General features: G+C 36.2%; 1 protein-coding gene across 1 annotated transcript in view; it reads right to left on the minus strand.

Moving 5' to 3' along the window:
* EGFLAM (EGF like, fibronectin type III and laminin G domains) overlaps positions 1-13,486 on the minus strand; it is a gene marked incomplete at its 5' end in the record, with an annotated part of 47,073 nt that overhangs the window by 19,523 nt on the left and 14,064 nt on the right. Inside the window, 3 exons of the mRNA XM_015816893.1 lie at positions 7,261-7,450; positions 11,929-12,073; positions 12,968-13,068. Coding sequence (XP_015672379.1) covers positions 7,261-7,450; positions 11,929-12,073; positions 12,968-13,068 — 436 coding nt within the window. The remainder of the gene's footprint in view (positions 1-7,260; positions 7,451-11,928; positions 12,074-12,967; positions 13,069-13,486) is intronic.

Consider the following 13,486-nt stretch of genomic DNA (forward strand, 5'->3'; position numbering starts at 1 on the left):
CTTCACTCTGGGGACCCTAAACATGCCCAATCTGCCAGATCTAGTGGGACAAGCAGAAACCATTGGAGATAGATGTTCCTGCAAGTCACATGGCCCCTGCTATAATAAACAGTGCATCTACCTGTGGAACAGCATCCCCTTTCCTGCATGACACTTATTCTTATGGCCTTTAGAAAGCCCTGAAGATCTGCCCTTTCCCTCTAGCAATGGACCAAGGTACTGCATAAGCATCAATATGTGTTAATCTATGTGAAGTATGTTGAGATTCCTGCAATATAGGCGTTTATATGTGTTCTTTCTATTTCTATTCCTGTGGTTGTTTTCCTGCTAGTAGTTAGTTGCCCAGAGTTACCTACAGGTGGCCAGCTTTACAAATTGAGTAAATTAAGTAAATGCATAGAACATCTTCTATAATCAGCATAGTCATTATCTTGTTATCTAATGGGAAAGTGGCAATTGTCGATGCTGGCAGATTTGACTCTCTCTCAGTTCTGAAGTGCATTTAAATGTCACCATTTCAGACATTAAAGAGTTAGTGTAATACAGGATAATGTGGCTTAATGTGTACACTCAAGAGACCATGTCTAGCATAGCAAACCTAATCTTTTACTATACTTGGAGGAAGAAGTTGAAGAAATTGATTGTGGAAAAAATCATGCAGACATTTCAAGTTTACTTTATATCCACTGATGAATTATTAGATTTCCAATGCCCTGCAAAACATTCAGCAGGACACTCCTTTGAAATGCCTATGGATCTGCATTGAAAATTGTCTTGGAGTCTCTGTGAGTGCATATACCAAACACTTCACTGTGCAATTCCTGCTGGCATTTTGCAGGTGTAAGCACACAAATAATAAACTGGGATTAGCTGCATGTTTTAGAAGCTACTTTAATGCACTGCTTCACTTACATTAGCAGGCTTTGCCAAACAGTTCTCTGGAATACTCTACATTCAACACAGTGATCTCACAATTATGAGAGCCAGTAGAGTTGAGAGATTGTGAGCTCTAATCTTGCCACAGGCACAAAGCTGGCTGGTAGACCTTTGGCCACTCACTGTCCCTCAGCCCTAAGATGGAGACAACGGCAAATCACTTCCAAAATGAAACTACAGGGTTTTGATCAGGTAGATGCCAGAAGTCAATACTAACTCAACGACACATAACATTTACAGTATTATTGATTTGTCTTGTGGGCATTACAGAATCCTGACTACATTTGGCATAGCAAATGATAGAGTAAAATTAATTTTTCTCCCTAATATGTGTTTTTTTAAATTTGTGCACCCAACAAAAAGAAGTGACCAAGTAACCCGCAGCAATATCTCTCCCATTATCCCTAAACAATGGGTGAGAGCTACTTTAATGAAATAAAGGCCATCAAGAGATTGAATGACAGATTTTCCAGTTGTTCATAGCCCTTCCAAATATTTATACAACTGATCTGTTTCCTGAAATAATATATATCAGAAATGCTATGATGTAGCTATTGGCTCAGAATCATATTAACAAAAAAAATTATACAAATATATACTCTGAGAGAAAAACACATTTATAATTCTTTAATAGATTTTTCCCTAAATATGCGTTTGAAAGAGAGAAAAAGTTCTCCATTTAATGAAGAAATGGGACAGAACAGGCTGTTAAATAAGCACAGGAAGAACAGGTGTAATTTAGAGCCATTTTGATTTAGAATAATATATATTTGCCAATTATTGTGAAATTCTCTCCCCACTGAGGTGTGGCTGGACCTCGCTCTTGATGGCCAACTTCAAGAGAAGCCTATAAACTGTTTTGAGAAGCTATCATCCCTTTCTTCTTAGCACTTTATCTCTATAATGGATGTTTGTGAACTTTAGTTTATGCTCCTTGATTGTCCTTGTTTTATTATTTTACCTGATGTTGTCATTAATTTTCAGCATTCATTCATTCATTCAATTTGTATAGTGGCCCATTTTAAACCAGTGATTCTGGGTGGTGACCAATTATAAAAACAATTAAAACAGTTAAAACATAACACAAAAAGGAATTAAATACAAAGAGCAGTCAAGAGTTATTCAGTCAGTTAACCCAGTGTTAACCGAACCAGGAAAGGGTATCTTTTATGCACTCAGGCACTAGACATGGGCATACATCAAGGTTGGTATGCCAGGAGCATAAGAATATGCTTGTCAATGAGTCAATCAATCAGTCAAAAATTAAAAAAACACTGAGAAGACATGACGCTCTTTGCAATGGGAAGAGAAGGGGACTATTTCTCTATTGTATCAGCTAGACAAAGAGGAACTCTATATTTCTGATTACCTAAGGCAATAGTCCCCAACCTTTATGGCTTGGGGGTCCAGTGGGGGCGAGAGGGGAACCTGCCCATCGCTCATGCAAGTTGAACTGCGATGGCCTATTGCTCTTGCAAGTTTAACTGCGTCCGCATGCACTGGCCCGCCACTCACACAGCCCAGTTCCAAATGGGCCATGACCCAGTAGCAGCCAAGGCCCAGGGGTTGGGGACCCCAGACCTAAGGAATTGTCTGCATCCACACATAACAGCAATCAAGTTCATACTCCCTAATATGTGATCTCCAAATCAGATCTTACCTAAATCTGAGTTGAATTTCTTAGAGGAGTAATTCTCTAGCCAACACATAACACACACACACATATACAGACACAAAACCAAGGAATTCTATGCAGGCAGTCCTTACTTAATGATGGTAATTGGGACTGGGAACTCCATCACTAAGCAACATGATCGTAAAATGAAATGCTGATTTACAGTAGCAATTTTGGCAGTTCCGGTTGCTTTGTTAGATAAATCACAGCCACAGCAGCTTGAAATCACATTTCTGCCATTTGCAACCTCCTGCCAGGTTCCCCTTTGGCATTGTGTGTCAGAAGGTGGCAGTGGAGGTTGTAAATGTGAATAACGTTGTTGTGGGATGCTATGACTGTCATAATTACAAACAAGTTTCCATGGTTTGTCCAATTTGCAATCACATGATCATGGGGATGCTGCAACAGCCACAACCATGAGTTGTAAGTTCCCTCATTCGATGTTGTTGTAACTTTGAGTGGTTGTTGAATAAGTGGTCGCTGAACAAAGACTACAATCCTATTATACAGGATTTCAGTTTGTCACCCTGGGAATTCTTAGTAACTTTAAATCTAATCAATGACAGAATTCACTGATTCTTTCTTAGATGGCAGGGACAGCATTACAAGATTACAACAACAGCTTTTATCAAGGCACAGAGTAGAATTTGGCACTATTTTCCTCCTAAGGAAGGATAGTCTTAGCAATATTGCCTTCAAACGATTCCAAAATGAATCAGCTGAAAATACGGGATGGCACCCTTGCACTGATATCCCATAAGGTCGCCATGTAGGAAATAATTAAAAAAATTTTTTTTCTAATACTACCCCTCATCAGTGGTTTTTGCCAGAAACCCTCCAGTTCAGAATGTAAATATGAGTGCTATATTCATTTTCTGGCTAATGAATATTCAACAAGCATACTATACAAGCCACAATATTTGTATGATTCACAATCTATCAATCTACCAACTGAACAAGAAACTGCATGCTAAGCTCTTATGTTCTATAAAGAATATTATGTTCCTCTCTTTTAAATCTTCACAACCAGAAGATATACAGGCACCATATACAGGGAAGATTCCTGTGAAAATTTGATTTCATAAACTCCACCCAAAATGTGGACTCTCTTGAACAATGCCCTGATCCCAGAATTTTCTAGGTTCTAAAATTATTGGTTGGATATGAGAAGATAGTGATTCCCAAATATCTAGAGACAGGATGTCTTAAAACACTAGATCTGTTGAAATGATTTAGTGGTCAAGTACATCAAATGGAACTCTTTTTTTAAAAAAAAAAGGTGCAAAAAAGTACAAAATAAGGTGCAAAGATGGGCATGTACCAAATAGAACAGAGGAAAAAAACCCTGTCAGACAGATGGGACAATGAACAAGAAAATAAAGTAGAACTACCTACTGTAATCCCGAATCCAAATGAGAAAATCAAACAATGGATTCATCAGAAACCAGGGGAATTTCCTATAATTCACAGATTCCACAGAAAACAGCAGGAACTACTGGTACTGTGGATTAACTGAGTCTAACATCCATACCACGTGCCTCCAAAACACCTTACATTTAATATGTTTATTTGGAAGTAAGTCCAAGTAAATTCAGTATGTCTTACTTTGTGTAAGAATGTACAGTATAGCATTGCAAATAAAATACCTTGACTTTTTTTACTTATGAAAACCAAGACACCTTTCCACAAAAGATTGATGAGCCAACTTGATATAAATGCCACAAAGCAACAAATCCTATAAAATGAAATATAGCCTTGATCATATGTTGAAAAGGAAACATCAAATGGAGTTCTCAAGCCTCAGGAATAAAAACCCATTCATCCAATCAAAGACATTCTGAAGTAGATGTTATCGACTGGATCACTTCTGCTCCCGTCTGTTCATTCAATCAGTGTTATCCTTTTCATATTCAAAACAAGGCAACATAAAGCATAGATTTACCAAAGATATCCTACATACAAGGACAGTTGGGAAAAGGGAACTAAAAACTGCTTGCATTTGAAAAATAACCTACACAGCCCTAAACATTTCCTATGAAGTGGGAAGTAGTTTCACAGTTGGGTAGAAGGAACAGAACCACAGATTTGAAAATGTTAAGTTTCTAAAATTTGGGTTGTCCTTGTTATTAATCTGGTTACAGTTTGATGCTTAACATTCAACTCAACATCACAAATTAACCTAAACAAACATCTTCTCTTTTAAATGTTGCATTTTACATGAATATACTACTAGGATTTTAATATGGTGGGTTTTGATAAGCTGTGTGGTAAAGGCAGCCAACAAGCAGTGCAGATCAGAGAGAATTTCTTGTAAGTTTCAAGTCTTGTAGTATTCTATAGCTTCTCACTCTATCGTGAAATTGCACAGTAGGCTTCCCCAAGACCTTATTTTCTTCAGTGCCTGCTTTCTAGGTCAATTTATTAGCTTTTTTAATATCCCACAGGTACCTGGTATTTCTATCCAGGGGAGAGTTCAACAACTCTGAATGTGGTTGATTGCAGTTACTGCCCTCTTTTGATAGATGTTATAAAAAGAAAAAAGGATGACCTCTTCTCTAAGTTATACTAGACCTGAAAATTGACTTTGTATCTATTTCTATCATTGGTACACCACAGGGACAGGGACAATCCTTTAGATTGTTCCTAGAATGTCATCTATAATTTCTACACAAATTCAATGGCTTAGATGGATTTGCAAGTAACTGTGATTCAAGATTGCTTGTTACTTGTAAGACATTAGATGGCTCTGGACCAGGTTTTCTGAGGGGCCAGCTTCTCCTATATTTATTTGCCTGCCCAGGCTGATTTAATAGGCTTAACTTCCTCTAGATCCCATATATAAGGCATTATCATCTGATAGGACCTCCCATTTTTTTCACTCCCTCCGCATGGAAATTTGGTACATTCCTTCCCTACCCGGTTTGAGAGCAGTTACAAGCTGATTGTTCTACATAGCCCATGGAAAGAAGGCATGATGGGAGTGAACAAAGGAACCTGGCTTGCATATGACTTTATACAGACAGTCCCAGCTAAGGGTAATTGGAACTAGGAACTCCTTTACTAAGTGATGCATTTGTAAAACACAATGTCATGTGACCACATAAACCTATGACGGCAGTTCTGGCAACCCCAGTTGCTATTGTTAGGCAAAATCTTTGTAGTCCCAGCCTTGTGTGATCATGTGATCACCATTTGTGACTTCCTGCCAACTTCCCCATTAACTTTGCTTTCAGAAGCCAGCAGTGTAATCACATGACTGCAGGATGCTGCAATGTCGTAACTGTGAGCCCGTTGCCAAGTGCCTGAATCACAATCACATGATCATGGGGATGTACAGCAGCTGCAACTGTGAGGACTTATCATAAGTCCCTCTCATTCAGTGCTGTAATCTCAAATAGTTGCTGAATGAGTGGACAGTGCTGTCTTCCCACTGCTTGTGAAGCAAGTCCAGCCTGGGGATGCTTTGTGAAGGCCATGACATGCAGAGCAATGGAGGTGGCAGGAATGATGGAGGGCGAGGTGGCAAGGGCATCAGAGGGAAGGAATGCTAAAAGGTCAGAGATGGGAGAAAGATACTGTAGGTGTTTGAGAGACTTGAAGGGTACCCTGCAATCTTAAATGTGGGCAGGCTGCCAAGTGCCTGGATTTTGATGATGTGACTGCAAGGATGCTGCATCAGCCTTAACTTCAAGGACCATAACCACCATTCATTCAGTGCAGTCATGATGTTGAACAGTTGCTGAATGAATGATCATTAAACTTGGACTATTTGTACCTAAACAAATAAACAAACAGTACAGAGAATTATATTTCTAAGAAAACTCATTACTCCAAGGTCATTATTCTGGGTTAGATCTAGATTCAGTCACATTTAGAGTTGATTCACTAAATTATCCTATTAAACTACTTTAAATGTTGTTATATTGGGATCTAACTTAAGAAAGTTATAGTGTAGTAGTTAAAGTGTTGAATAAGTACTGGGATATTCAGATTAGTCTATCTACAACTATAGAAGCTCAATATGTGATATTGATTGATTGACTGACATATTTATTCATTCTACTTGTAAAACACAGTCATTTACAAAATAATCAATAAAATTATCTATGGTAAATATAAGCAAATTAAATTAAAATGACCAATAACCAATCAATGTTACAAAAATATGATAAATTATAATATTCATAAAGTAATGAAAAATTAATTAAAAGTTCAAATAAAATAATATTAATCAATCCATCTAAGTAATTCAAAGTGAAATAAATTAAGGACAACAATAAAGTCTTCAACCAACTCTGTAGAAAACTCTGGCAGGTTCCAGAATTTTAAACAGGATAGAGCAAGTCTTAATTTCTCTGGGTAGTCCATTCCACAAGGCTAGAACAGCAACTGGTAAACAGTTTTTCCTGGCCTCCACCCCTTTTGGGCCAGTCTACGTCACAGGATTGTTGTGGGAAATAGTGAAGGAAGAAATTATATATATACTACTTATTACTGTTGGAGGAAAGGTGGAACCTAAATCTAACAAATAAATAAATTAAAACAAACCTATAATATAGAACAAGGTCAATGCAATATCATTATTAGACTGGATAAGTTGGGTTTTATGGATGAGATAAATGACTTAATGGTAACTACGTTAAACTTACCAACATCTGCCCCACTAAGGCTTCTTCCCAGAGGCCAGGGCCTCATGTCAATGGGCTTGCCATTAATAATGAATAATTGAACACACCCTTGGAAGCCATGATTGATTCCTACTGACTTTACAAGCCAATAGGCTGTGGGAGCACCGCCAAGATAGAAAGGAGTCCGAAAAGTAATTTTGCTATATTGACCCTAGAAGCAGAAGATAGACAGGAAACGTGTAATTAATAGTGAGAAAAATCATAACTGATAAAAGATATTTCAAATACTGATGGGAAATCAAACTTTAACAAGAGCACGAAAAACAGGATATTGATTAATGAATTGACATTGATTTATGAATTGATATTATTGTTATTTGTATGATATTAGTAAAATATGATGAAGATGCTTATATCTAACTTTGTATACGTTAACAGTACCAAAAATTGTAATGGTAATGAAGGGAAAATGAAAAAAAATATGAAGAAAGGAGGATTTGGGAAAAAATACTGGATTGTGTAGTATTGAACAGATTTATATTGAAAAGATTAATGCTAAATAATTGAACCCAGACAACATGTTGTTTACTAAGCACTAAAGACTGTAATTTTTAAAAATTAATAAAACTTTAAAAAAGAAAAGAAAACTGATGTATTCTGATATAAAGTTACTCTGTCTAATATTATTTTGTACTTCCATCATCACCCTTATCCTCCTAAATGCATGATCACAAATGGCCATCTCAGCTCTCTGGGCAGTTGGCTGGTTAAACATTGGAAGCTGGTACTGCTATAAGTTTTTCCTTGTTCAAAATACTTAACAGATGTACTCCTCCTTAACTGACTGGGAAGCACTGGCTAATGATTCTGAGATTTTTTAAGATATATTTTATTCCCAAGTGACAAAGCAAAAGCACTAGTCTAGAGTTTTTGCCTAGTGACATCTGGAAAACAAGGGAAGGAAAGGGAGAGATTATGTAAACGATACTAGGGATAGTACAAGCCAGTGACAGTTTAAATTAAGTTCTGGTTTCCTAAATATACAGTTGGCCCTCTGATGGTTTAATGTGATTTGCTCCAGGCAATAAGAATACATTTGCTCTGTGGGCGGAGCTAGCTTGGATGGATGACGGAAGCTGAATTTCTGCCTCCTCCGGACCATTGCAGAGAATTGATTAAGAAATATAACACCCAATTAAACACTATGAAAATTTAAGAGATGATGAAACGTGAGTTACTTCCCTTGCTTTCCTCCTGAAGTTTGGATTGTATTTGATTTGGATTTGGACATTCTTCCAGAGAAGCTTTGAATTTGGCTAAGAGACTTGAGAGGTTTTTGAAGGCTGATGGGGAGAGGAGGGGCTCTATGATTGAAGACTGATAGGAGAAAGAATTTGGAGAGAGTTTAAAGGAGCTGAAAATATAATAGCTGATTTATAAGTGTATAGTGTGAAGGCCCATTATTCCCTCCTTTCAGTTGAAGTGTTGAGATCTGGAGAAAGTGAAAATATTAAATACCTTTAAGACAGAGCCTTGATTAGGCATGTGTAATAAAGATAGTTGCTGACTTTGGATTTATTTATTTTCATCATGTTGTTTTCACAGAGATAAGTTGATAAGGACCAGATAAAGGGAGGAAGTGACGTGTATGGACTATAGACTGTGTATAAATTCTTAGAAGGTCAAAAGCTATTTTTGGTGGTTGGATGTCAAAACACAGCCAAAGTGTTTGGCAAAGACCCAAAGCAGGCCTTAGACCTTCAGATTTACGTCTGATTCGAGTGGAAAAAGCCTTAGAAATGGATGTGAGGCAAAAATCGCCTGAGAAGTCACTGACTCAACCAGATAAACTTGATATTCTCTTACAAGAGTTAAGAGAAATGAAGATAAATATAAAAGAAATGAAGACAAATATAAAGGAGGATTTGAAGCAAATAAAAGATAAAATGGATAATATGGATGTAAGAATAACAGATCTGGCGAAACAAAGTCAGGATATGACACGAAATATCACAGAAGTGAAGACTCAGATGAGAGAACATGATAAGATGTTAAAAAGCCAGACAACTATGATGCATCAAGTGAAAAAGTATTGGATTGAGATATGTGATCGTCAGCGCTGATCAAATTTACGTATACGTGGATACCCGGAGAAAAGTGAAGAAAATGAAGCAAAATTGATTCAAGCAGTACTGGATTGGGCTACCTTGATCCTCCCAGATGTCCCCTTTACAAGATATGATATTGATGCAATACATAGAATTGGCCGGAAAAGGTTGGGAAGAAAATTGCCAAGAGATATTGTGGTGTGACTCTGGTCATACTCAAAAAAAGAGCAATTGATGCGTAAATTGTGAAACATGTCGTCTATAATGTTTGGGGGGCATCAGATACAAGTTTTTCCAGATTGATGCAATGAGACTTTACAATGGAGGAGAGAGATGCACCAGGTTTGTCAAATATTGAAGAAAAATAACAGTAACTACAGCTGGGGATATCCAGGTTTTTTGAGATTTTCTTACAGTGGAAGATTTTACAGAGTTGAAACAAAGGAGGAGGCAATGGAGAAATTAAGGGAGCATGGAATCATCAATAAAGAAGATCTACAGGAGAAAGGGAAGCTGGATGAAGCAACAAGAGTTACAAGTTCGTTGTAGAGATAGTATATAAGTATTTGTAAAGTTACAATATATGTTTGGGTGTAGAAATTAAGGGTAAAGATGGTCAAGGGAGGTGGAGTGGGCGACCGAAGTCCATGTAGGGATAGCTCCTCTCTCCCCCCCCGGAGGCCTGAAGTGGCGGAGAGGAGGAAGATCTCCTGAAGAAGAGAAGGGGGACAATATATATGTACCATATTTTCCAGTGTACAAGACGACTTTCTAAACCCTGAAAATCTTCTCAAAAGTCGGGGGTGGTCTTATATGCCCAGTCGTCTTATACGCCAGAAAATACGGGTATTCTATTTTATTCCTTTACACATGTGGTTTGGCATATTACTCATCAAGTTTTCTCTCCCCCCCCCCTCTCGCTCAAACTCTATATTTTAACTGGAAAAGTTGGGGGTCGTCTTATACGCCCAGTCGACTTATACGCCGGAAAATACGGTATATGGATGCGTAAGAGGTTATTTATGTTTTGGGACAATATGTTTACTTTGTAGTTTTAGTTTTGTAAGATTTATGTTAGAGCACATATGGAGACCAAAGGGAATATGTAATATAAGGAATAGATGGGGAAATCGTTGAAGGTAGCTATATGGAATATACATGGCTTGGGGGAAAAAATATAAACAAGCAAGAACTGAAAAATCAATTAACAAAGACAAAATAGATATTGTATTTTTACAAGAAACACATCAAAAGAAAGAAGGGGTGAATGAACTTAGGTTATATTGGACTGACGTATATGAAAAGGCATTTGGTACATCAAAATCAAGAGGGGTAGCAATCATGGTAGCTAAAAGATGTGAATTTAAGATAAAAGACATAAAAAGAGATGATATGGGAAGATTTCTTATAATTCAAGGCTTGATTTATGGATTTATGCACCTAATACAAATCAAAGAGAGTTTTATAATAGGGCATATAAAGAAACAGAAGAAATAAAAAAAGTTATATGATAATGGCAGGTGATTATAATATGGTTATGGATACAGGAATTGATAAATCTAATCCATCAAAAGCGGAAATAAAGTATAATAATACAGATTTAAGAAAATTTATTAATAGAAATAGATGAAAAGGGAGAAAGATGTAACATGATGAGAGAAAAATTGTTTCTCAAAGAAACTCTTTGAAAAGTTATATAAGGGAAAGGAAATAAATGTGAATGAAAGTCAGGCATATATAGAAAACAATTTAAACAGTAAAATTCGAGAATATGATAACGAAATAATGGAATCAAAAATAGAAGAGGAGGAGATACTGGAAGTTATTAATAAATTGAAAATAGGTAAAGCCCCAGGGTTAGATGGACTAGGCGCAGAATATTATAACAATTTTAAAGGATATTGGTGCCGAAGATGAATGGATTTGGGAAATATAGTGGATTGCAAATAAACTGGGAAAAATCAGAAATGATGTTATATAACCACAGTAAAGAAGAAATGGATGTATTAAAAGAAAAATATAAATTAAAAATAGTAGATAGTATCAAATATTTAGGTACTGACATCCCCAAAAATATTCAAGAATTAAAGAAGATAAATTATGAGAAGTTAAAGAAAGATAGATAAAATGGATAAATATGGAAAAGTAAAATTATCATGGTTCGGAAGAATTGCAGCAATAAAAATAAAAGTTTTACCAAAAATTATTTTTTTGTTTTGGATGATCCCAATTAAGTTTTCAGATCAAGAATTAAAGGAAATACAGAGATTGCTGGACATGTATTGTAATGGAGGTAAGAGAGCAAGAATAAGTAAAGCATTATGGTATGAATCATTAAAAAAGGGTTAGGGTTAGGGTTAGGGTTAGAGAAGATGGAAAATACCATTTTTACACGACACCCAAGAAAGTCAATATTAGCCAAGGAGAGAAAGGTTGTAACATGGAGATTTGTCCTTAAAGAATGATTAAAGCATCTCCAAATTGAAGTTAAGGAAATGTGTAATGTGTCCAGTGGTTTACAACCCCTGATTTTGAGAATTCTTTTTTTTTACTTAAGAATTTTTTATCACTAGTAACTCACCTGAGATTTACCAGGAACTTGTGGACTGTTATCCAAACTAAGCCATCCATCTATTCCATCTCTAAATACAGTCACATTGTGCCAACTGCCCAGTTTAATTTTGTCCTTGCTTGTTATTGTTGCAATTCCAGTTCCACAGTTGAACCTGAAACCAATATAGGATAATGTGAGATAATCAAGCCTGGATACCTGGGAACCTAAATTTCAGGGGATTTTTTTACAGACTTTCATAATGACTTTCTCTATGATCAAAGATTGCATAGTCATTTGACATGTATTAATATTTTTCTATTAAACAGAAAAGTCTTTAAATATAATAATTTGAAGTCAGAAACACAGTATTTACCAAACCTACCATATACTCAAAGAGAAAAAAAAAGATTGCCAAATTTTGAGATTTCATGACCTTACACTGAAAACTCACACAAAAATTCTGAAAACCCTTGGCATTTTTAATTTTTCACCCTGTACTATATTAACAAAATATTAACTAGTCTTGCCCTTAAGTATTAAAAATTCCATATTTTCATAGCCTTAGCACTGCTACAGAATCTGGCATTTTAAAAAATGTTCTAGCAATCCTTATTTTAATCTGTCCTTTTATGTTTCTTTTACTGTGAGCAAAAGGAAAGGTCTTTCTTAATTCTTTTCTTTGACAAAAGGACTTCAGGGATTTTTAATCCTCTAATTGTAGACATAAAATAGAAAATGTCAATTATATAAATAAGAAACTATCAACTTCCTGAAATGATTTGAAGATTCACAGAGTCTGCCTTGCTGATGGCACAATGCAGCAAGGGAATACTCCCAACTCCCTGATAAGAACTAACACTATAATAATAATTCCAGTACTTTATATATGAAAAGAAGCTGTCAACAAGTTGATCGACAAGGAAGAAGAAGAAGAAGTTATGGTCTCCTGATCCCCTGACTTTGACAGAGCACATTATTATAATCATGTGCTTATCACCACTTATTTTTAAGTGAACAAGGTGGAAAGGATAAAGAGATCCTATAGCTATTTTTGTTTGTTGCTTACCTGAACTGAACTCTTTGCCTGATGATTGCCAGTGACATGAAATCACCACGACCATGCTCATTCTCTCCACAATAGAGAAGCAAACCATCCTCTGCTACTGCCTAGGAATGCAAAAGCAAGGAAAATCTAAAAGTAATTGTCTCTCCAGAAATACAGTGGTACCTTGGTACTGGACTGCTTTGAAACTTGTCAAATTTGATACTCAACACATTTTGACGTAAACCTTTTGTCTCAATACTAATCATTTGTTTGATATTCGATGCGCAAGCTAGAACTTGTTGATGTTGGTTGCCTTGTGACTAATACATTATTTCTGAAGAAGAAAATTTGTTTGGTGCTTGACATTTTTGGTACTCATCATGCCTCCCAGAACCAATTAACAATGAGTACCAAGGTACCATTGTATATTGTAAAGCTAGAAAAGGTGTAGAAAAAAGCATATGAAAAAGGGGACAGTTCTCTTTTAAAGGGATTGTAGCATGGAGTGGAAGTCTTTAGATCTGAACAAATAAAATAATA

Source organism: Protobothrops mucrosquamatus, unplaced genomic scaffold (assembly GCF_001527695.2).
Source record: "Protobothrops mucrosquamatus isolate PMUCROS unplaced genomic scaffold, P.Mucros_1.0 scaffold_122, whole genome shotgun sequence".
NCBI classification, from domain to species: domain Eukaryota; kingdom Metazoa; phylum Chordata; class Lepidosauria; order Squamata; family Viperidae; genus Protobothrops; species Protobothrops mucrosquamatus.